General features: G+C 57.6%; 1 protein-coding gene across 3 annotated transcripts; it reads right to left on the bottom strand.

Moving 5' to 3' along the window:
- Positions 1 to 690: 690 nt before the first annotated feature.
- TBKBP1 (TBK1 binding protein 1) lies at positions 691 to 17,908 on the bottom strand. 3 transcript variants are annotated; one of them, XM_028089932.2, is made up of 10 exons: positions 17,858 to 17,908; positions 15,661 to 15,920; positions 15,158 to 15,280; positions 14,784 to 14,888; positions 13,588 to 13,768; positions 12,827 to 13,002; positions 12,578 to 12,639; positions 4,115 to 4,233; positions 3,144 to 3,874; positions 691 to 2,299 (listed from the first exon to the last, which is right to left on the bottom strand). In XM_028089932.2, exons 2-10 carry the CDS (start codon positions 15,883 to 15,885, stop codon positions 2,171 to 2,173), a joined length of 1,851 nt encoding a protein of 616 aa, XP_027945733.1. In that variant the 5' UTR covers positions 15,886 to 15,920; positions 17,858 to 17,908; the 3' UTR covers positions 691 to 2,170. The 3 variants fall into 3 exon arrangements, with proteins under 3 accessions (XP_027945733.1, XP_027945732.1, XP_087884421.1); XM_028089931.2 differs by lacking the exon at positions 17,858 to 17,908 and adding an exon at positions 16,305 to 17,163; XM_088028295.1 differs by lacking the exon at positions 17,858 to 17,908 and adding an exon at positions 16,305 to 17,162 and having other exon boundaries at positions 12,827 to 12,999.
- Between the last annotated feature and the right edge of the window lie 6,053 nt (positions 17,909 to 23,961).

Here is a 23,961-nt window from a genome sequence, read left to right as displayed (position 1 = left end):
CCCCAGCCTTTTAAGTGAGCCCTTGGCCTGCAGGGGTCCTGTGGAAATGAAAGGCACCCAGAGTTGGTGAATAGAGCTCAGGCCTTTTCTGCAGAGGGCACAGCCCTGACTGGAGCAGAAGTCACAGGTTCATGACCTAGCTTTGACCTCTCAGGTTGTGGGGCTTTCAATGCAGTTGCTGAGCCTGGAGCCCAGCCCCTCCCCAGGAGCCTGCTTCTCCCTCTCCCTCTGCTCCTCCCCCTGCTCAAGCTCTCTCTGTCCGAAATAAATAAAATCTTTAAAAAAGATATCTTTTATCTTTTAGAGAGAGGGAGAGGGAGAGAGAGAGAGAGAGATCACAAGCAAGGAGGAAGGGTAGAGGGAGAAGCAGACTCCCCTGAGCAGGCAGCCTGATGCGGGGCTTGATCCCAGGACCCTGAGATCATGACCTGAGCTGAAGGCAGACGCTTAACCGGCTGAGCCACCCAGGCGCCCAAGATGCCTGTTTTAAATAAACTCCATGTTACAAGTCATCTGTGGCCACTTGCATACCCACGTCTCCAGAATCACCCTAAAACACAGACGCCCCACGCATCCCCTGCTTGTCCAGTGCCCGCCTTGCCGTGGTTGTGGTTCCTTGAGAGAGTCTGAGAGACCTCCTGCTACCAAGGGTTTTCTCCCTGCCCCAGCCAGGGAGGGCACAGACCAAGAGCAGATGGAACAGGTAAGTTTTATTTGGACTTTCAACTTGTTCAGAGAGCTCAGGGGCCCCCACCTCCCTCTCCAGGCCCCGTTTCCCATTTCCCCTCCCGGGAGGGAACACTCAAGATACAATGCCATGTGTCTCTGGAGTCCTTGGTCCCTTCCTGCCTGACACACCTCTTCACTCCCCTGCACAGAGGAGGAGGGGAGGGGTGTGAGGAGGCGGGGGGGGGGCCTGGAAGTGTTGGATCAGAATGGTACATGCACTGACGGTAGCGCCCACTGCCACCGGCCCGGGGCTGAGGCCTGGGAGAGGCTCGCAATGGGGAGCAGGGGGTGGGGGGCGGGGAGTTGGATTCATCGTGGGGCAGCAGGCTCTTGCCGTAGGAAGCTCCCCACCTCAGCCCTGGGGACCCCCTGGCCTCCTGCTTACCCATCCTTCTGAGGGTACGACTCTGAGGTAGATTTCACAGAGGGAATATGGGTCGCTGGGGTACAGGAAGGGGGTTAGCTCTTTTGAAGTTGATCTCCAACAGCACCCTGGGCCCATCTGCAGGTTCTGGCCTGGGAGGCAGGGCTGATGACACCCACCCAGCTAACCGAGGCCAAGTCACACATGGGCTCCAGGGCACCTGTGGTGTCAGGGACTTGAGTAGGGTAAGGGTGGAGGGGAGCATCTATCTTAACAAATCTGTGTCTTGGTGCAGGGGCTCCAGGGGGATGCAGGGGCCTGGGAGGCTAGCACAGATACTCCCCGGGCCTGGGGGTCATGGTGCAGGGTGACCCCCACACCACCTGCCCTCCGGGCAGCCTCTTTAGGCTGAATCCTCCCAGTCCTGCAGGGTCCTCCCTCTCCACTCCCACCCTCCCTATTCCCCAGGGGGGCAGAGGAGGAGAACAAGACTGGTCCGCAGGGAATGGCAAGAAACAAGATGCCTCCTTCCCTCAAGGCGGGGCGGGGGCGTGCCAAGAGCCCCAAGCTGGCCATGAGATGGAGGAACTGGTATCAGTGTGCAAGGCAGGCTCTGGGACCTCACAGGGAGGTGCTCCTTGGACAGAGCACAGCCTGAGAAAGATGGACATCTGGGGAGAGGCTAGGGGAGCTCCCAGAGTCCTCTGATACCCTCCCCCGCCCCCAGGCCCAAGCACTAGACACCTTCTTGGATCCAACCCTGCCTTGAGAACAGAAAGGCAAAGGGAGAGGCTGGGTGGGGTATGCCCTTCCCCATCCCAGCCCACATCCCCACACACTCCCAGCAGAAGCCAGGGAGCTGGGGAGAGCCTCGGCTGGCCTTCCAGGAAGAGCCAGGGCTGAGTGGTGCCTAGACCAGGGAAGACGGCACACACGTCGACTCGGTAGCTAGTGGAGGTATCTGGGGGTCGCAAGGGGCACAGGCCCCCCACGAGATTCATGCAGCATTCAAAGTGAGTGAGTGTTTGGGGGTGATGAGAGAAGATGGACAAACAGCCAGTGGGTGGGGGAGGCACCCTAGATCTTGCTGTTCTCCAGGTGGGAGTCAATGTGTTTGATGAGGGCATCATCTGGGTACCCAACAGGGAAACCGAGCTGGCAGAGGGGGCAGCTGCGGATATCTGAGCCCACTGTCTCCATCAGCAGCTGTGGAGAGAGAGGGGAGTCACTTATGGTCCCCAACCCTCCTTCGTGGCCCCCACAGAGCAGCCTGCCCTTGCCCGAGACCCAGGGCAGGGGAGCCGGTACCACGCAGAGAAGGCCTGGTTAACTTCTGTCCCCACCATCACTCCTCCTCCGCCCTCCCTGCCCGCCTTCCGCCAGCTCATCATCCACTCCCCCAACGCAGGGCCTAGGACCCCAGGAGGTGTGTACGCCCAGCCTGCCAGGGCACCTGCAGTAATGAGGGAAGCCAAGACCCACACATGCCCCCAGAGTGACTAAGACACGGCTCCCAGATAACTCAAAGCGATGGATAATCCCAAACAATGTACAACCCCAAAATAATTTTCTATCTGGCTTTGGAATATACTTTGGTCCTTCCAGGTGGCAAGGGTTGGCTCTGACATTCAGGAAACTCATTATTTCAGTGAAATGATAGAGCCCAAGACAGGCTGTCTTCTAGGACAGCAGGTAAAGAGCAGGGGCTCTGAGGCCAGATGGAGGGAACTTGGATGAGCAGGCCCGACCCCGTGTGGACCCCAGACCTGTGGCGGTCATCACGGCCTCCATCACTAGAGTCACAGCAGAGGGCTTTAGGCTCCCTGCCTCCCTCTCAGGAACCCTCTAACGGAATTAGATCATATAATCACTGCCCTCATCTGGCAGATAAGAAAACCGAGGATCAGAGAGGGTAAGTAACTCGTCCAATGCCTCACAGCGGCTAAGCGGTGAGGTCCGGAATCAAATCCAGGCCTGTCACTCTCAAGTCCGTGCCCTTAACCTGGGCACTGACCGGCCGGAGCCCAACCCCGCGGGCGCCCCCACTCACGTTGATAGACGGCCAGGACTGCGCGTGCTCGGCGTGGGCATAGGCGGCGGCGGCGGGCGACTCGGGGATGGGGAAGCCCGCGCAGAACGAGGCGCAGCGGATGCTGCCCGCCTCGGGGCTGGGCGGGCTGGTGGGCACGGCCCACTCCTCCTCCTCCGACGGCTGCTTCTCGAAGCGCAGCCGGATGCCCTCGAAGGCGCGCCGCGGACTGAGCGGCCGGCCGGGCCCGTAGAGGTCGCTCGCCCCGTAGGCCCGCGGCTTGGGCAGCGTAGCCGCCTCGGCCTGCAGCCAGGCGGGGGAGGCGCCCGCGTAGCCCGCGCCCTCCGCCATCTCCGAGTAGCTGCGGCGGCCCTGGAAACCGGCCTTCACGTGGTGGCTGGGCGGCTTGGCGTAGGCGCGCTCGGCCGGCGTCCTCTCGCCCGGCGGCGGGGGCGGCGGGGGCCGGGGCTGCGGGGCCGGGCAGGCAGGGGGCCCCGGGGAGCGGCGCTGCGGGCTGGAGGGCTGGCACGGCGGCGGCACCGGCGAGCGGCGCTGCGGGACGGGCGACGGGCAGGAGGGCGAGGCCGGCGAGCGGCGCTGCTGGGGCGAGGGGCACGGGGGCCCGGGAGAGCGGCGCTGGGGGGCGGGGGACTGGCACGGGGGGCAAGGGGGCGCTGCTCGGGCAGGCGGGGATGGTGAGGGGCACTGGGGGGCCGGGGAGTGGCGCTGCGACAGCGGCGAGTGCCTCTGGCCTGGAAGAGAAGCACAGGCACGAAAGACAGCGGTGGGGGGAGAGAAGGCGTCAGAACTGGGGGAGCCATGGGCTTGCCGGCGCCCAGCGCCCACCCGCTCTCCCCGGAACGCGGGTGAGGAAAGAGCCGGCGGGGAAGGGAAGGCAACCGTGGCCCGAGGACGCGGCACGGTAGCCACAGCTGCCCCGGTCCCTTCGGACCCAGCTCCCCGGGCCTCCCCTTCCCGGCCCCCCATCTCACCGCCACTCCGGGCCTGCTCCTGCAGCAGAGTCCTCAGGATCCTCCCCTGCAGGGAACTCAACTCCCGCAGCCGGCCCAGCTCCTCTGTCAGCTCCGTGTAAGCCAGCGCCAAGTTCACCCTAAAGGACACCCCAGCCCCCCAGACAAGGCTTGACTCCAGCCGGCCCTGACCCTGCGGTGGGAGGGCGCGGAGTGAGGGAGAGAAGGGAAGTGGGTGTACTATCCCAGCTGTGGACGGAGAGCTGGCTGTCCCCCAGCCTCTGGCTCTCCCTTCCCTCCAGGGCCCTCCTACCCCAAGGGCAGAAGGTCTACCTCAAACACCACCTCTTCCAGGGAGCCTCCCTCTCTTCCCAGTGAACCTTACCTGGGGCTAGAGCAGTGGCTCCCAGACTAGGGCAGTGACTGGGGTTGGGGAGCTCAGTGACGCCAAGGGGTCCCTGAATCCATGTGCTCACCAGGCACTGCCTATGGCCTGAACACATCTGACACAGGTGTGTGTGAATGTTTTCTAATTTGTGCAGAAGCTGTGGTGACGGATAAAACAGATTCATCAAAAGCGAGCACTGAACTTATAGTAACTTTAGTTACTGTGAATTTTTCAAAGAGCAAATACTAAAAGTGTTTAACTGCAACCTGTGTGTTGGGGGCAGGGGCTCCACGAGGAGTCCTCACCTTTGAAGGACTGGAGACCCGTGCTCTACAGCCTAAGAGCCCCATCCCGTAGGTGAGGACACGGCCTTCTGGCTTGCCAGAGGAGCCAAGTGACAAACTGGAACCCAGGTCTGCCAAGTGCCAAGTCCACTGCCCTTGCTTCTGCCTCAGAGCTGCCCCTGAGCTTTCAGTCTCGCGCCTCCCAGAGTCTCCAGGGAGCCCTTCACATGGAGAGCTTTGTGGGCAGCTGCTGTCCCGCACACCTCCAGAGGGCGCCACCCACGATAAGCACTTAGCAGAAGTGGCCTTGTTCTGGAACTGCCCTGGGAGTTCTTCAAAAGGGAGCATTATGCTGCTGTATCTATATTCCCAGCACCCTGTCCAGACCTGGCACCCAGTAGATGCTCAGGAAGTGAAGAATGCATGGAGCCTCCCCATCCATTTGCCTTTCTTCTTCCCTTTCTTCCTCCCACTTCCTCCTGGGCACCCACCTGCACGGAGCTGGAACAGGCTCTGAACTTAGCAAAGACTTCACCCACTTCCTTTTCTCTTCCTTTCTCTTTGGGTCACTTTGTTCAGAACTACAGAAGGTTCTCTCTCTCTTTCTCTCTCTCTCTCTCTCTCTCTCTCTCCCCCCTGCACTGCCCCTGCCCTCTCCCAGCCTGGGCTGCACCCCTCCAGGGAGCCCTTCCTGACCTCACATGCCGCTCTGTGGTCTCCTTGGGTCACTGCTTTCATCTCTGTCCCAGGCTTGGACACAGCCTGGGAGGCAGGAGCCTGGGAGGCAGGGGTTTGGTTTCATCGGATCTCCCCGCCCCCTTCCCAAGTCCAGAAGGGACTCCTGAGCTTTGTGGAAGTTGGAGCTGGAGGGAGGTGGCAGGGAGAGGTTCAGCCATTCCAGATGGATCTCCTCCCAGGGGAGGCCCTCTTGCTCTAGGAGCTGTAGGGTGCTAGGCATGAATAGGGTTGGGGGGTGTCTCCAGACCCTGAGGGCCCTGTCCCCATCCCAAGTTAATGGTCATGGGAGAAAGGATGCATGTGGAAGGGAGGGAGTGAAGGTAGGAGTGAGCCCAGTTGAATGTGAGGGACAGTGTGAGTGAGTGAGTGAGTGAGTGTGTGTGTCTGACCCTAGAGGAGAGAAGGGGAAGTCTTGAGGTTAGGGCTTCAGAGGGCAGGAAAAGCCGAGGTGCAGAGGGTAGATAATGACTGAGCTCCTTCACTCTACACTCTCTGCTCACTGGCTGGTTCTCTCTTGCTAATCCTGGGGCGAGCTGGCTGATGGGGGAGGCAAAAGCCCCTCCCACAACAAAACTATTTTTAACCCATTTGGGCCAAAGCCAAATTATTGCAAAGAGGCTGGGATTCTGGGGGACAAGTCCACTTCCTAGGAAGAGAGAGTGCTCACTCCCCATCTGAGGGTGCACAGGGATGGATGGGAGCAGAGAGGAGGGAGTCCTTTGGGGAACCCTGGCCGAGGTGCTGGAACCTCAGTTCTATCATGTCTCAGCCCTTACGTGATGTGTCCTGTGCTCCCCGATCTTCATCCCACGGGTCTGTGGGAAGAAATGGCATCGCCCCCATCACACCGGAAGGAGCAGCCTGTGTGTCCCACATCAAATTGGGGACTCCCCAGTGACAGGCTCCCCTCTGAGTGCAGGAGCTATGTCTCCCCCATCAGACTGGGGGCTTCAGAGGCTCATGCTGACCCTCAGTGGCAGGAGCAGGAGGGGGCTCTGAGCAGGGCACCGATGGAGCGTCCCCCTCTGACAGAGCAGCGGGGCGGCTGCTAGTCCTCTCCCCATCTGCCTTCACTGCTGTATCTCAGGTGACAGATACAGGTCGGCGCCTTCACACCCCGCCTTGGAGATCTCACCTGCCACACTCAGTTCCCAGGCCCCTATCTCTCCCCTACTTGCCTTCCTCCCCTTGTCAGGAGCTACCCCAGTTTCTACCGCCCTGTTCCTGGCACCCTCCTCATGGAAAAACAGGTCAGCAGGAAGCCCCTAGCCCAGAATGCCCAGCCCCTCTCCCAGCTCTAACCAGGTGCAGGGAGGGGGTGACTGGCGGGGAGCCCCAAGCAGCCTCACAAAGATCTCTAAGACCCCAGGCAAGGTGGTAGGGCCGGATCTCCTGACGTCCCATGGCCCTTCCGGACCGCCCCTTTCATCAAGCATCTCTTCCCACCTCAAGAGGCACAGGCCCGGGCTGCTAAAGATGCTAATGACCTGAATGACTCACATTAGAAAACACTGCCAATTCAGTGGAAAAAAATCTCAACTTCACAACACAACCAAGGCTTGCACACGTGCATCTGAATGCACATTCCATTTCCTGGCTTCCCGGCCCACACCTGAATGCTAGTCCCCACCATCGCGACTGTTTGGGAAGCATGGGTTGGGTGAATGGCAGCAGATGGCTGCTCTGGGCACTTCTTGATTGCTTAAATTATGGGGGGGGGGGAGTTCTGTCTGCATCTCTCAGAACCTGGGAGGGACCTAGGGAGAAAAGAATGATAGGTAACCTTGATGAGGGCTTACCACGGTGCCGGGCATCATGCTAAAGAACATTCCTGAATCTTCAAAACAACCCCACAATGTGGCCACTCCTGTCTCCATGTTACAGATGACAGGACTGAGGCTTACAGAGTCATCAAGCCTAGGAGCAGTGCAGGACTGGCCCCCTGGACTCTAAGAAGGTCCAGGCTACTGACCACTGAGCTACGTACTGCCTTCCAGGAGGATCAGGAAAGCGGGGGCTGGGGGGGCTGGGAGGGTGGCAGAAGGGAAAAATGAGGAGGGGGGAAGCTGGGGAGCTCCTGAGCACCACCACCCGTGCCCTGGGAGGGAAGAGGAAGGTGCTAGACATATGTGGAAGATCAGAGCTATGAAGAAGCTGGCTCAAGGTCACAGAGCAGTGGAGGCACAGAGCAGGGACTCAAACCTGCTCTTGGCACCTCAGCCTGCTGAGCTGGCACCTTCGGAAGAGCCAGAGAACAAATGGCGTGCTGGCAGGAAGGAGGACTCCCTCCACTGCAAATCTTCCCACCCTTCATTGACTTATCCTTCCATTCATTCTTCCCACGAATAATTCCGGGATCTCAAAATTTCATCTGGAAACAATAATCTTCACTGTGATTGATAAAGCAACTGAGATGAGGAAGGTCAGGGACCAAAGCCTCCCTCTGTAAAGGGGCTCTTTCTACCCCAAACCAGCTGGGAGGCACATGGACTCGGCAGCGCCTTCCCCAGGGAAGTTCACTGGGGGCCCATGCTGGGCCGGCCACAGGGAGGGCCAGCGGTGAGCCATGGCTTTGGAACTAGGGATGGACTTGAGGTCATGATTAAGGCTGGGGTCAGGGTCAGATTAGGGCTGGGGCTGACAGTTCATTTTCCGTCAGGATTGTGGACACGGGGTCAGGATGAGGGATAGGACTAAAGTCAGGGATGGGACCAGTATTAGGGTAGGATTGGCGTCAGGACCACACCGAGCTGGTCATGTGGTCAGAATCACCAGCTGACTCAGAATCAGGAGGAAAACAGAAATCCAGCATTCCCAGCCCTTCCATCTTTGCCCAGAGCTGCCCAGAGCAGCCACCTCACCCTCGTGGGGGAATTCTGGGACCAAACTTTCCACCACCCACGGGCACACCCAGCATCAGTCTTCCCGCCCGACACTCGGGGAGGGAACCACAGGCACCAGGCCGTGGAGCGGACTTGAGGTCGCGGGCCAGGGGCAGGAGGAAGTCGCTTTGCAACAACCCAGTGCTCTACCACTTCCTTTTAGGCGCCTTGAGCCCCTTCACTCTCCTCGACCAGCTATGACTTGCGGTCCACAGAGCCTGGCTCTTCATGGCAGCCCTGCCATGCTCCCAGCACAGCTAGATGCTTGCTGCATCTGGAAAGCTCCTGAGAGACAGCCACGCTAAGCAGCTCATGCCGGGGCTGGGGACCAGAGTGCCTGGCGGGGGAGGGGGGCACGCATCCCAATTGGCCCAGGACTATCCTGGTTCACACGAGTTGCCCCAGCAGAATTATGAAGATTTTTGAAATGTTAACATATTGAAATTTTCCCTTTCAAAACTGACCAGGTTTGGTCAACAAGTCATCCGATCATCCCTCATAGAAGAGCCTCCTACCTGAGGAAGAACCTGAACCAGAAAAACACCACAGAGGTACTATTGCCCCATCTGCTCAGGACCCGCTTGGTAGTCACACTTAGCTTCTCTCTTAACTTCTCCAGTTACTTGACTTCTTTGTACCTCAGTTTGCTCAGCAGTAAAAGGGGACAATACCTTCATATCTTCCGTGAGAATGAAATAAGTTTGCAGGTAAACTGCCTCACACAGTGTCCCGCCCGGACGAAGGATCAGGAGTGCCCAGGAGACAGGTGGAGGAAGAAAGAAGGTTGTTTTGATCCTTTTTTGGAGATACCAACCAGCTGAATGACTTTGGTTTAAGAATGAGGGGAGGATGTGCAATTTCCCATCGAGGGAGACAGTGTGGGTTAAGAGCTGCTCTCAGCCTTCCTGGCAAGGAAAGAGTCAGAGACAGATTCAAAGCCCACCGATCCCTCAGACCACAATGACGAGGGAGTGCTGGGCGCCAACTTCAGAGCTGCTCCCCACCCTCGGGGAGTCCCGAGGCTGCAAGTGCTCAGGGGTTAATTCCTGTGAGCACCCCTGCCCTGGCTGGAGGAGATTTGAAAGAAAGGAAGTAGAGAGGGTGAGAAGCGTGAAGGGGGAGGCCCTGGGCCTGCTGGTTCTGGGGCATGAGGCTAAGTTCAGGGTACACGGGGGTCTCCGACTTCCGTCCTGACCCACCCCACACTGCCCTTGACCTCTGTGCAGAGTTTCCATCCTCTCTCTCCGAGTTCACACTTCTCCCCCACCACTAACCGCAGCCCACGCAGAGGCTTGTGGGCGGAGAGAGGGGTGTGGGGCGGGGGGCGGAAAAGGGCCAGGGCTGCAACACTGAGCCCCCCACGTTGGGAAAAAAGCAAGCCCTATAGTTCTCTCCCTCATCACTCATACTGGGCCCCATCTTCTCACAGGGGGGCTCCCATCCCTCACTGTGCCCTCACTCCCTTCACTGAGCCTGCCCACCCGAGCCCTCAGCCCCCTCAAGGAACCCCCACTCCACGATTTCCCCTCCACCCTCAGCATTAGCCACGTCCTCAGAAAGGCCACACTCAGGACCTGTGACTCTGAGCTGGGCTCAGAGGGGAGGGGGCTATGGGTTCTGCAGCCCTCCCCACCCTTGGCTGAGACCCTCTGGGGTCCTTACCTCCCTGTGCATCCTAAGGAGCAGGCTGGTCTCCACTCCCACCCTCCCTCATCATTGCCTTTGGCCCCTGACTGACCTCCAACAGCTCTTCCTCTGGTACAGTCTGTCCCCTGGGCACCAGACACCAAGCTCTGGGCTGACCAAACAGCAGGGCAATCTTGCCCAGCGGTGAGATCTGGAGGGTGGCAGAGTGGCCTGGTCTGGTCTGGATGGCCACTTTCAGAGGAACACTGATGACCAGAGCAGGTGGGCTGGGGGCTGGGATGGGAAGAACTGGGAATCCTTGGGGCCAGGGTTGCCTTGAAGGCCTGTCCCCTCAGCATGGGTAGGACCACTGGCGGGAGCGGGGCGGGTAGGATTAGCAGAGGCAGTGGCAGTATAAGGGGGGAGATTTTAACAGCCAGGACCCCCACAATAAAACGGGTTGCCCTGGAGGTGTCCAAACGGAGACACGTAAGTACCTTTCAGGAACACACAAGACTCCTCCAGAGGGCTAGCCTGGATCCAGGAATTTCCCCAACTCCCATGTGGATAACCCAGCCCTGCATTCCTCTCCTGGGAAAGCCCACAGGTGAAATTCCCACTAGCCTGGAGGGTCTGGACAAAATGGAAGGAAGAGGAGGGGCTGGTGGGGGAAAGTGAGCTGAGAGCAGGTGACTGAGGCCTCCGGTGGGAGGACAGGGGAGGGAGCACTCGGGAAGCAATTACCAAAAGGAGCTGAGTTTATAAGAAAATAAAACTGCCGGGGGAGAGAGACTTCCTCTGAGAATTAACTCTTGCCAAGCTGGGGCTGTCCAGAGATGCTCTGCGTGAAAAGAAGCGCGAGGCTGGGCAGGCAGAGCCTGGCAGAGCGGTCCGGGAGGCCCCGAGGCAGAGTCCCAACCACCCGGGGACGGAGGGGAGGAGCCGGAGGTCACCTCTGGTAAGAGTGGCTCCAGCCAGCCTCTGGCCAAAGGGCCTGGGTGGGGCAGGCACCTCGGGTGGGAAGAAAAGGGGCTGTCCTGGCCACAGGGGCAGCACGGACCCTCGACCCCCACAAGCGCCTTATGGGAGGAGTTCTCCTTCACTCACTCCCTTACACCTTGGCCCCCTGCAATTCGATCCACTGTTCCTTCTCTGGCTTCCCACCCTTATCACCTTCCTCCCACAACTCTCAGTCATGACTGACCTCTGAGCCCAGGACAGAAACCTGAGGCCGCAGAGCTACCAGTAAAGCAAAGCCGCTCAGCATCCCTGGAAGGATTCAAAGCTTTGCTGTTCAGGTTCCAGCCCTGCCAAAAAAAGTCCTCTCTCTGGATTCAACCAATTGGAGGGAGCCCTCACTGCTGGTCTGCTAAGAGGGGGTGGGACTCAGTGAGCCATAAAGGGCCCTATGCTGTAACTTTTGAGGCAAGCTAGGCTTCTAGAAAGTGTGTGTGTGTTCTGCGTTTGGGCACATGGGTTAGGATGTGCCCAGACCCACAAGCTAGGGCGGACACGCTACACAAGCACCCCCGACACCCCCCGCAGCAGCCTAGCTGAGGGATCCCACCCACCAGTCCCACAAACTGGGTTCTCACTCCCCAGCTATCACAGCTCCACCCAGGCCCTCACATCAGGGTGCAGAGGGAGGCGAGGGGTATCCCCAACTGGCCAGAAGCTGGGAGGAAGATGAGAAGGAAGCCTGCTGGAAGGAGGGCCCCTGGGGTCCCCGTGCAATGGAGATTTAGTTCCTGCCCCTCTCTGCGCCTCGGTCTTCCCCTCCAGTGAAAGTAGGGAGTCTGTGCCACACGACTGGCTTCAGGGAAGAAGGCTTAGGCGGAAGGAGGTTTGCGCTCTGTTTCTCAGAAAGCGGGAGAGGATGAGTTCAGGGTGCGGATGTGAAAAGCACCAGGCTCGCTGCTGTCAGGCTGCCGCTCGCCCTCTCCCTGGCTGCCCAGTCCTGCCCCAGAGGACCCCGCCATGGGACTCCCCACTGACAGAGCTCCCTCCCTACTTCCTGCTGCAGCTTCCTTCCCAGCACGATTCCCAAGGGACACCCCAGCAGAGCATGCTCTAACTCCCCTCCCTGCTGCCATAGAACTCGAGTAAGCCCCTCTTCTTCTCAGCCTCAGCTTTCTCCTGAGACAGAAAACAAGGCACCACAAATCCTGAAAGAGACCACCTCCTTCCTCCTCACCAGGGAGGGGACAGCTAACCCAACTAACTGGCCCTCTTACTGGGACAGAAAATGGGGCCCCAGAGAGGCCCAGAAGCTCACCGGGGGACACAGAACAGAGCAACAAAGCTGCTGAGATCTCTCAACCCCTGACACCGCAAGGAGGCATAAGCTTGGTTGCCAGAAGAAAGCAAAGGGAACATCCCAGAATGCCACCTCCTTCCTGTGAAGCATGCAGAGCCACACAAGCAAGCCAAACCCCTCAACCCTGATGCTGGAAGAGAGGCCCTACAAGCAATGCAGAGCAGGAGAAGTGAACTGAAGGGGGGACCTGGGAAATGCCACCCCCAGGGTACAGAGGTTAAGAGGGAGAAGATTTCAGATGTGACTTACTGATCATCCCCGACTCTTTTCACCCATGCCATGTCCCGCTCTGACTGGTTGGAGGCAAGATCCTAGGGAGGAAGACTGAGGTCAGATGCCAACGGTCACCTTGCCCGGACCCCCCCACCCCTTTACCACTCCCAGGGCCAGTCTATACCCAGGGAGGAAGTCCTGGGCCTCTAAAGGCTATTTCCAGAGGCCCCCAGGCCTCTGTGGAGCTCTGGGCAGGGTCCTGGGCTTCGGGCCCCTGCCCCTTACCTGGGCCCGGCTCTCCTGCAGTTGCTTCAGCTGCCCCTGTAGCCGCTCACACTCAGCCTGGAGCTGCTCCTCCCGAAGCTGAGCCCCCCGGGCCTCGCCCTGGGCAGCCTCCAGAGCCTCTTCCAACCGCCGCCGCTCCAGCTCACTCACACTGGCTGTGGGGCCCGGCCAGCCTGCTGGCAGGACAGAGGATAATGTCAGGCTGGGTCCAGCTGCTGGGCACCCTCCACTGACTCCCAGACCAGCAGAGACTGAAACAGGTGAGCACCGCATCAAGAGAGATCCAAAAGGGCCGGACAGAGGCCAAGTACCCCGAGATGCCTCTACTGAGGGCTATGAGGAAGGATGGTCTGAGCTGCTTCTCCTAATCTTCCCAGAGGCCAGGGACAAAATAAGAGGGCCTCATGGAGGGCTTCCCGGGCCACATTCAAATCTCCAAGCATCCTCTGGCCTCTGCTAATCACCACCTAGGACAGGCATAGGGACTCTGAGTGGAGGTGCCCTCTGCTGACACACACGGGAACTGCATGGCGGGGGTAGCCAGTGGGGGAGAGGGTGGCAAGGGGAGGGGGCGTCGGTGGGAGAAACTGGGTAAGGGAACAGGTGGTAAAGAGGGATAGGGTAATTATGGGAGAAATTTAAGACATTATAATGGGGTGTTGACTCTCAGTCCCAGAAGGGAGAGGTATCCAATGATGCTGAAATGGGGGTTAGGCTTGGGGACTTTGGGCTAGGGACATCGGGGGTCAGGGAGATCTCACCGTGACTCAGGCCAGATCCCCCTCTCAGTGCCAAGTAGTGCAGGTCCAGATCAGCACACGGTGGGGCAGGAGTGGGCGGGGGGCTGGGGCTGGAGAAGGCGGCATCCCGGAGGCCTTGCTGCTGCTGCAGTTGCTGTTCCAGGCCACAGATCTGCCGCAGGTGGGTCTCCACCAGGGCCCGCTGCCGGGACAGACCACGGGGTAGGGTCTGAACAGGACCAGGGAACCCCTGAGGGCCCCCCAGGCCCAGGACTCCCGCACATCTGGGAGGCCATCCCCCCTACACGGAGCCGAGACCCCAAGTCACACATCCGGGCTGCACTCTCAGGGGCCAGGAGTGTGAGGTCTCCCAGCACCTGCAGTGCAGACGCTTCTACCTGTTGCCCCTTGCAAGGTCAGTGTTAATGCCTCTTCCCTGTCATGAACACACGGGACCACACAGCCCCCTCCATCCAGACACAGCCACCCCATCAGAAACGTAACGATTTCTATTTGCCCGTGGGACAACCACTCTGGGCTTCTTCACCCGTCTCATCTACAACATGGGGACAGCCACACTTACCTCGTGGGGTTGTTCGAAGGACTAAAATCAGTAAATGTATCTAAAGAGATCACAGCAGTGCCCGGCACACAGTATGGGCCGTGTAAGTGTTTATGATGATTAAGGCAAAGCATTTTTACACAAATGCCCCACAACAACGCAGCACTGTGGTCATCGAGTGCCCTCTTCAGAGGAGGGACAAAGCTAAGTGGCGTGACCCCGGTCACAGGTAGGAGCAGGCCGAGACCATGTCTCCTGACTCTGACGCCCGCCCCCCTGCACACACGTGTGGCCATGCCCCTACCCAGAATCACAGCATGCCGGACCCATCCCAGCAGTCCCAGAGACCCGATTCCCTCTGCCCTCACCCACACAGCCTTCTAGGCACAGGGCCAGGGGCACAGAGTCGCCCCAGCACAAGACCCTAACACGCGCACAGAGACACGGCGTCTGCAGGGTCACCGAACGGCCAGGGTGTGCCAGGAGTCACTCACAACCGGTATGACATACTCAGCCCCACTCACAAGGGCGATGGGCACTCAAAGACGCACAGGAACCCACTGGGGTCCACACCACAGACACACACACGTGGGGTCACACACCATCACACCACAAGGGTCACACCCTCAAGCACCCCTGGCTCTCTGGGCCTCACCATCTCCCCCAGCTCTGTCTCCAGGTCGCTCTTCTCCACGCAAAGTTTCTCATAAGCCTGGATCATCTCCCCAAGCTGTTCTTCCTGCTCCTTATTCTTCTGCAACTGGATGGGGCCCGGAGGGAATGGAGGGCACGCCACAGTCAGGTCCATACTTGACGTGGGGGCCGAGCAGCTCCCCGTGCCTCCCCCCCACACACATCCAGCACCCAGTGGAGGGGTGGGCAAGACGGCAGCCCATTCTAGGGAAGACTGCAGCCATCTCTGACGAAGGAGACAGAGCCTGGGAGTCAGGGGCGGGAGGGGTTAGAAATACACTGGAGCAAGGAGCTCAGGGAGCCTGGGCTGGGCTGGGAGGGCAGCGAGGGGCTCACCTCATGCTGGAACTGGTTGAGCTGTTGCTGTAGGCTGACCTTCTCCATCTCCAGCAGGGAGCCATCCTTGATTTCATACAGAGAGAAGCCGTGCTCCTCTCCAAAGTCATTGATCAGCGGGTACTGTGGGCAGGCAGGCCCTCAGGAGAGCTGGTGCCCAACTCCCTGCCTAGGCTTCAGCCTCGCTTAGGCCTCCACCCCACAACCTGCCTCGAAGTCTGGGTCCCTCCCTCCCCTGCTCAAGTGGGAACCACAGGACCTGGAGGCACCTCCCACCAACCAGATCTTGTTTAGATCCAAGATCCCACCCCTTTGGCCCTTAGGATCCCTTCCTGACCCTTCCCATCCAGAGCAGCCACATCCCTCATGGGAGAACCCTCAAGTTTCCAAGAGTGTGGATCCTGATCCCTCTTTGGGATTCCTGGGATCCCCAGTTCCTGCCCCTCGGGAACCCCCACCATAACAAACACACAGCCAAACCCCCATCTTTTCCAAGTCCTGACCTTGATCTCATAGACTTTGAGACGGCGGCGGAGGGTGGCATTCTCCCTCTCCAGACCTCCCAGGCGCTCTTTGATGTCCCCATAGGCTGTGATGAGGGCAAAGTGGGAGGCGGAGCACATGTCCCCCCCCAGCGAGGGGTCTCCTGGGGCATCCAGCCACACCTCACTGGGCCCCAGTGCCTCCTGGGTCAGGATGCTGATGTCATCTTCAAACATGGACTCCATGGCAAGGGCCCGGGCCTCGGCCCCCACTGGGCCTCCTAGGATAGCAGGAGCAATGGTGGAGAGGGAAGCCTGGAGGCTGTCCCTGATACCCCCCAATCTGGCCCGAGGAACACTGTGGCCAGCCAAGAGGCAGCTTGGAAGCTCCCACCCCCGTCTCCCCCCCTACCCGGAGTAATAAGCCCTGTCTTCTCTTCTCTGCTGCCTTTGGGGGAAGGGGCTAGAACCAGCTGAAGACTTGGAGGGAGGGGGGAAGACAAGTAGGGACAAGTAAGCCAGGCCAGCAGCAGGGAAGGGTTCCTTCCAGAACCCAGGGAGACCTGTGGACAAGAGAGGACTGCCTTCCCAAGTCAGGGCCCAGCCGGGGCTGCCTTGACACTCCTCAACCCCTCTCCACCCCCAGGCCTCGCTTCCCCAAGTACCTCTCTGCCAAGCTCCTCATCCCAGGCCGCTGCACCCCGGCTCCTCCCTAAGGCCCAGTTCGTCTGGGAGAGTCAGCCCCACCACTGTCAGGACGTCCTCTGTGGGGCCCCCGCCCAACTTCCCAGCTTCTTCCTGCAGGATCCCAGAGTTCAGGAAAAGGAAGTACCTCCCCCACTCACACCAGTGCTGTGGCAACCCTCCAGACCCTCCCCGCCCCTGACCTGGGACCCACAGGAAGTCCTCCCAGAGTGTCACAGGGAACACACAGTGCAGAGTGGGGGGTCCTGGGAAGGGACCACCAAAGAATTCCCTAGCCCGCCAATGTGCGCTCACACAGGGAAATGGGGAGCCCTGGGAGGGGGCAGGAATGACTCAGGGCTCCGAAAGAGTAGGCGAGGGGGTGCGTGTGTACTTCTCCGGGCCCTGTTTATGAATGTGTGTCTGTGGTTGGCATGTGTGGGGGGAGTGTGTGTGTCTGTGAATGGGTGTAGGTGTGTCACAGTCAATGAGTGCCTTTGCAGGGCTGCGGCTGGGGGTCGGGGATGGAGTTGGGAAGGCGCCGAGAGGCCGTGTTTGTGTGTGCGCGTGTGTGTACGCGTGCGTGAGCGTGTGTGAAGGGTAGCACGTTCGGGGCCGTGTGTCACGTGAGGCACTATGGGAATGTCCGAGGTGTGTGTGCGCGCGCGCCCCGGAGCCTGTGTGCGCGTAGGAGAGGGGGCACGGCGTGAGGAGTGAGTTGAGACGGTGGGGTCCGCGACCTCCCAAAGCCGGGCGGCAGGAGCCTGGAGTGGAGAGGGCTCAGGCCCGGGCCCCAACACCCCCCCACCCCCCATTAAGTGCCAGGGAAACGCGTGTGACCGGGTCTGAGTAAGGAGTGTGTGCGCGTGTTTGTAGGGCTGGCCCCACCTTTAACCCCTTCCTCTCCAGGCGCATCCCCTCCCCCCTCAACTCCGCCCGCCAGCGCTCACCACACACACCCCCCCCCAGGTCCCCAGCCTGCCAGCTCGGGCCCAGCCCCGCCGGTGGGGGCTCTGTCCCCTGGGCCGCCCCGACAGACGCTCCCTTTCTCCGCATTCTCCCCCCGCCCCGCCCCGGCCCGGCGGCCCCCCGTGAGAGCCGCGGAGGGCGGATGGGGAGAGGGGGTGCCTCCTCGTCCCCGGGCCCCTACTGCGGCCCCTTTAAGAGCCGCCCTTTAAACCCCTTTAGCTCGGCCGACATAAATTGTCGCCCCTCCCCTCTCGGGGGCCGAGACCACGCAGCCCCCTCCCCCACCGCTGGCCAAGCCCCGGGCCCCGAGTCGGCCGTCCCCGGACCGGGGAAGGGGGCTCCCGAAGGCGGTGCGGCCTGAGGAGCGGCGGCGGAGGGGGAAGGGGGGGCGCTGAACGCGGGGGGCCGGCGCCGGACCCTCCCTCCGCCCCAGCCTCGCCGGGGCCAACTGCTGGCCCACCTCCCGCCCCCTCCTCCGGCCCACCCTGCGACCCCGGGGGGGGGGGCCGGGCCGGCCCCCGGGCGCCGCTCCCCTCCCCCCGCCCCAGCCCCGCCGAGGACTCACAGCTGCTGCCGGTTCCTGCTTGTAATCGCAGCTTACCCCCTCCGCCTGCTCCCTCCCCAGACGGGCACCGGTGCCCCCACCCCCCTGGCACCGCGCTCCGCTCTCGCCCTGTCGCCGCCGCCGGGTCTCTCCCCACCCCCCACCCCTCCCCCCAGCCCCCCTCCCTCCCGCCCGCCCCGCTCCTCCTCCGCCACCGCCGCTGCCTCCTCCTCCTCCTCCCCGGCTGCTCCGGGTTTCTCCAGCTGGGAAGGCGCCCGGGACCCCGCCGCTGCCACCACCACGTGGCGAGGGGCGGCCAGCCCCCCCCGGTGCGGCGCGGCCTGGCAGCGCGCCCGGCTCCCCCCTCCCCGCCGCCCCGGCTCCCCGCCGCGCCCGGCCCGCGCTCCGCGCCCCCTCCCCGACGCCTCCCTAACGCAGTGTGGCGTGGCGTGGCGTGTGTCGGGGGCGCCTGCGGCCGCGCAAAGACTCCGGTGGCGCTTTGGGCTTTGCTTGGCGGCTGTATATTTGGGGGGAAAGGGAAGCTATTTATTTGGATTTGGGCTTTGGTTTTGGTCTTTGTCCTCTTGAGAAGGAAAATATTAGACTTACTCTTCATTGCTCTTGGGGGTGGGAGCCTTGCTCTGATAAAAGATGCTGACCATAGGGTCTAGTCGGAGAGATTAGAGCTAAATTTGTTAACTTCTTCGAAAGTGAGAGTGAACTAAGGAGGTCAAAGGTTCATGTAGAAGGGAAACCACTTTCCTCCCCCCAACACAATCCCCTCACCACCCCCCAGGTCAGTGAGGTGAAGAAACAGCACATTTTGCCCTTCCACAAAGATTATTTGAGCACCTGCCAGACTGCTGGGCAGAAGACACAAGTTGTTTTTGTTTTGTTTTGTCATTTTCCCACTGTGTGACCTTGGGCAAGTTACTTAACCTCTCTGAATAGAGTTGGAAATAATTCCCAGCCCGGGCAACCATAGGAGGAAGAAGGGGGAATCAGAACTAAAGGTGCTCTGTGAATCCTCAGGAGGTGTCAATGAGTCATTTCTATTATTCCCTGATGGATTAAAAAACGTGGGCAGAGGCATGGTCAGCCTGGCTGCAGGTAGTGAATGACCAGGGGAAACTCTGAAGGACTCTGGCTAACTCCTGACAGGCCAGCCCTGGAAGCAGGGTATAGGCTTTTGGTAGGCTCAGCATTTAGCTGTGAAGCCTCCCATCTGGAGGGAAGGTTCAGGCTGCTGGGAACCAGAGCCTACTTTTCTGGCCCCTGGAGGGAGGAGGGATGAATCTGGAAAGGGGAGAGGAGGAAAGAAAAGGCTTCATCCTTGTGAGCTTTAAGAAGCCGCTGCAGCCACAGGATCTGCTTTGCTCTTGCCCCACTGTAAGGAGGAGATTGGATTTAGGGGTGAGCTTGGCCTCTTGGGAGAGCCAGCAGGGGCTGTGGACTCTTTCTCTACAAAGAGGGGGATTCTTAACTGGCTTCCTTCCTCTTCCTCCTGCTGGGTTCCTTTTATAGTCTAGAATAGGAAGGCAGGTCAGCCACTTGCTCTCAGGTACAAGCTTTCTCAGAGCCAAATGGGACAATCCACCTGTCCTCTAGGTATGTGAAGGCTGCTGGGCTGGGACATCCATCACCACACTAATCCCGAGGGGTATCCAGGTGTTACCTTCCTTAATGCTGCACAAAGTTCTCTTCTGAAGCAGAAGACCAGGCAAAAAAGATCAGAGGCCAGGCTAGAAGGTGTGGGGTTGGCCACCACTGGATCTGGGAACCTGGCAAGCCCTCCCTCACTGGAAAGGGTAATGGGTCCAGGTACCCATCTGAGCACTCACTCCACAAAATAAGTTGTCCACCCTTACTGCTGTTGGGCTGCTCAGGGTACAGGCCTAAATCACAGCTAAATGGTTCATCCTGGGTTCTCAGTAGTTGGTGGCAAAAGCCCAACAGAGATTAGGCCTGGTTTCAGTGATCCTAAAATGCCACCCCACCCCCCCACTCTGGACCTGATCTCATTGCATTCTCCCTGTTTCTGGTTCTGCTGCTCCAAATAGTTGTGAGAGCAGGGACTGTATCCTATCCATCTTCATATCCCCAATGCCCTGATGGTACCTGCTCACTGTAGATTAATTAAGTGAAGAATTTACTGCTGCTCATTTTTTTAACATTTTATTTTTAAGGAATCTCCACACCCAACAGGGGGCTCAAACTCATGACCCCGAGATCGAGTCCCACGCTCCATGGACTGAGCCAGCCAGGCGCCCCAAGAGTCTGTTTTTTTTTGGTTTGTCTCTTTCTCTCCCTTTTGTTTTTTTTCCTTCACTCGTTTGTTTTGTTTCTTAATTCCAATACGAGTGAAATCACACAGTATTTGTGTTTCTCTGACTGGCTTATATTTTACTTAGCGTTATGCTCTTTAGATCCATCCATGTTGTTGCAAATGGCAAAATTTTATTCTTTTTTAATGGTTGAATAACATTCGTGTGTGTGTGTGTGTCTGTGTATCTTTATCCATTCATCTATCGATGGACACTTGGGCTGTTAAGCTAAATCTTTAAGGGTAAGAAGGAGTGCTCTTGGTTGAATGAATAAATGAATGAAGCAGTGTGACTTTGCATTAGTTAGCTCACCTCTCCAGGCCTGTGTCTTCATCTGAGAAAGCTAGAGATTGGTTTGAATTCCTTCTAAGCACCCAGGGCTCATCATAGCAGAGACAGGAAAAGGTAAAAGGTAAAAAACCTTTGGTGATGGGGGAAGTGAGGTGGAGGGAAGAAGGGAGTGTGTTGGGCAGCCGGTCAGGCCCAAATGGTGAAATATCTCTAAATGGCACCCTCACGCCCAGTAGGAGAGGACGGCGAAAGCAGGACCAAGTTGCCCTTGCCTATTTCCTCCTTGGAAACTGTCAGGGAGAGCCTGTCTCCCACTCCCAGGACTCTTGCTCTGGAGAAAAATTTGGTCGTTTCTGTCCCAACCTTGCCTGAAAAGAGTAGGAGGAGGTGGTATTAGTGGCCGGCAAAGAGATTGAATCAGAATAAAACCCAGATGACTCAAACAGAAGCAGGAGGGCAGGAAAATTGATTAGACACATGTGACAATGCAGGATCCGGGTGCCACCTTAGCCCTCTGGTTCTAAACCTCAGAAAATTAGGGTTTGCTGCGGAACTGTCCTGGGCCTCCTGCTCTGCAGCTGCTGGTCTTCCATCACATCAGAGGTTTGGGCAGTGATGGAAAGACTCCTTTCTTCACCAAATTCCCAAGTTCCTGTGGAGGTCATACACATCCTCTAATCAGATGAGCAGGGCTTGGGTGGAAATAGTTTTTGTTTTTTAAATAACTAGTTGTGCTTCATATTGTCCATGACCATGTTCATTTCTGCTGTTTCCCAGATTTCTTTTTCAGGATTTTTAAAAACGATTACATTGATTTTTGAATACTACTATTTCTTATTATTCATTAGCCTGTGCGCTCCATCGGAAGGAGAGTTTATTTGCTTCATTCACTGCTGTATCCCCAGCACCTTGAACAGTGCCTGGCACGTACTCAGTAATAGTTGTTGATCAATTAATGTAATGAGTGCCTGATGAAGCACTGTGCTGAGAACTTTGTATGGGTTCTCTTCCACTGGGATCTCTATCTTACACATGATGAACCTGAGGATCAGGAAAGGGGGAAGACTTTGCCCAAGGTCAGACTCAAAAGGCTGGACAATATTTTGAAGGGCAGTGCTCAGAAAATAACAGGCACCACTCTAGAGACCTTATTCACCTGGAGTCATTTCTTAATTCTCTCTCCCTCCTGGATGGTGACAGGCTGCCCCCTGCACTCAGAGTGCAGGCCAGGTGCCAAAGCTGAGATGTACTTCCCTTTCACGCAAGGGACATTTCACCCTGAGGAGAGCTCAGCTGAGGAACTTCTGGCCTCGGAGCACCTGGGAGAGGGAGCCACTCAGGCTGTGCTGCCCAGGATCAGCTGGGGTAGTTCGGATGTGGAGCTTACTCAGCAACCCTGTGGCCTTTCGGGGCCCCTCCCCCAGCCCCGGTTCCCAAAAAGCTTCTAGCTCAGTGGGAAGACGTGTGAGTGCAAGGAGATGGTTCAAACTCCAAGTGGGAGGAAAGTTGAACTTATGGGGAAAACGTCCCCCCCGACACCTAAATTAAGACTTTGACCGTCGTCGAAAGGTGTACAGTGGATCTCATTATTGAACTAAGGCAAAATGGCTTTGCTGTTTAATTCCAAGAACGCTTCATCCTGGGCTCTCCTTGCTCGCACAGGGTAGGCTTGCAGGGAACCGAGGCTCCTGTGCTCATCCTCTAACCCCCACCCCACCTGGTCTGCAACAGCCCAGTGGGAGAAGTGGAATCCGCACTGCCTGATGGCCGCATGACTTTCGGCAAGGTTCTCGGCCCCTGTGCTTGTTTCTCCACCTGTAAAATGGGACTAAAATGGTACCTTTGTTAGTGCTGAAGAGGATTACTTTTACCCCTCTACGTAAGATGCTTGATTACAAGCCTGGCATTGGGTCAGTGCATGAAATAACCACCAACATAACGACGAACCCTGGACTAATCCTGTTCCCATTCCTCCAAATAACCCGAGGCTGAGAGGCTGGCCGGAAGTCGTCCAGCAAATGAGGAGGGGGAAGAGCTAGGAACCCAGATCTCCTGAGGCCCTGCCATTCCCAGGCTTCTGGATACTCTGCCTTTCAAAGGCAAAGTGATGTTATTCCAGAAACCCTGAACTGTACTGACAAATATCTATTGAAGGTCTACTATATGGCAGGCACTGCTCTAGACTGGGGACACAGTGGTATGACAGCCAGCCAAGGTTACTGCATCAGGGTGCTTATGTTAGTTGGGAAAACTGGCAATAAATAATAATTTAAAATACACTTAGATAGTGCTATGAAGGAGATGGATGGCGCATCATAAATACAGACAGCACAGACCCTTCTTTTGTGTCCCTAAGATGCTGACAGCACCTAAGGCGAGTGTGAGAAAAGCTTGGGTTCTGGTATCTGACAGACCTGAGTTTGAATTCGAGCTCCATGTGACCTTGGCCTGACAAATCAGTGTGTGTCTCCTCTCTCATCAGTAAAACAGGAACAGGGATTAAGGTTGCTGTGACAAGTGATAATACATATAACGTTTTTTCAGTGTTGTGTTTTTCACTTCCGGCAAGTCGAGCTGGAACCCTTGATGGGGCCACGTGGGAACTGCAACCTCGTAAGTGTGTGTTCTTTTTGAGTGTTTGTTGGGGAGGGGGTATGTGGGAATAGGGAGTTACTTGGAGAACTACTGAAAGGATAAAAAAAGTTCCTGGGAGCAGCAGCCCCTCCCTGCGTGATGAACTGATAGCCTTCTTTCCTCTCGGTTACCTTCAGTGGAGAAACGTTCTTGGCCCACTGCCATCACTCAGGATTTAATGCAGTCTTAGAATTACAAGTTACCCTTTATAACCCAGTCATCTCCAAAATTGGGCATAGAAATAAAATATTAGAACTTCTATTTGTATTTTTCATATAACCGCCTTTTAATATCTATTTTTGTGTCTTATGTTACACAATATATGGGTACAGTAGTACAGGTTTATAATTTATAAACACAGGGGGGTATGCATGATCAAAAATTTCTGACGGGGGTGCAATCAGAAAGTGAAAGGCCACGTGGAGGCTAAGGGAAGAAAATTATGGTCAGCCCTCATTGTACTTGCCCAACATAAACTAAGAAAGTGCATTATTTCCAGAAAGTAGCCTGCAGGCGCCACTAGGCTAATAAGCAAGAGTGAAGAAACGGACCTAGTTCTTAAATCCCAAGTTAGTGTTCTCTCTGCTACAAATTTCTGGGTGAAAAAAAGTGGAAGTAGAAATTAAATACACACTGCAAGCTACGTAAAAAGCCAATCTTGGATGAGCCATTAAACAAACCAGATCAGCCTGAAAACTATGCACGAGACAGAAGACGATCTCCAGCAGTTCCAGAAGCACTCGGAGCAGAAGCCGCCTCCCCACAGCTTGCACACGACCGCACTGGAGGCCAGCCGCTCATTCATTTCCCGTCACACCGTGTGGAGTCCGTTTTCCAGACCGACGTGTCCTCCTTCCTTTCCCAGTGCACACGCAC

This window comes from Eumetopias jubatus, unplaced genomic scaffold (genome assembly GCF_037043125.1).
Source record: "Eumetopias jubatus isolate StellerSeaLion01/CBP00866 unplaced genomic scaffold, mEumJub1_p1.0 scaffold_10, whole genome shotgun sequence".
Lineage (NCBI taxonomy): Eukaryota > Metazoa > Chordata > Mammalia > Carnivora > Otariidae > Eumetopias > Eumetopias jubatus.
The sequence above is the reverse complement of the archived record's forward strand: the minus strand, read 5'-3'. Positions and strand labels throughout refer to the sequence as shown.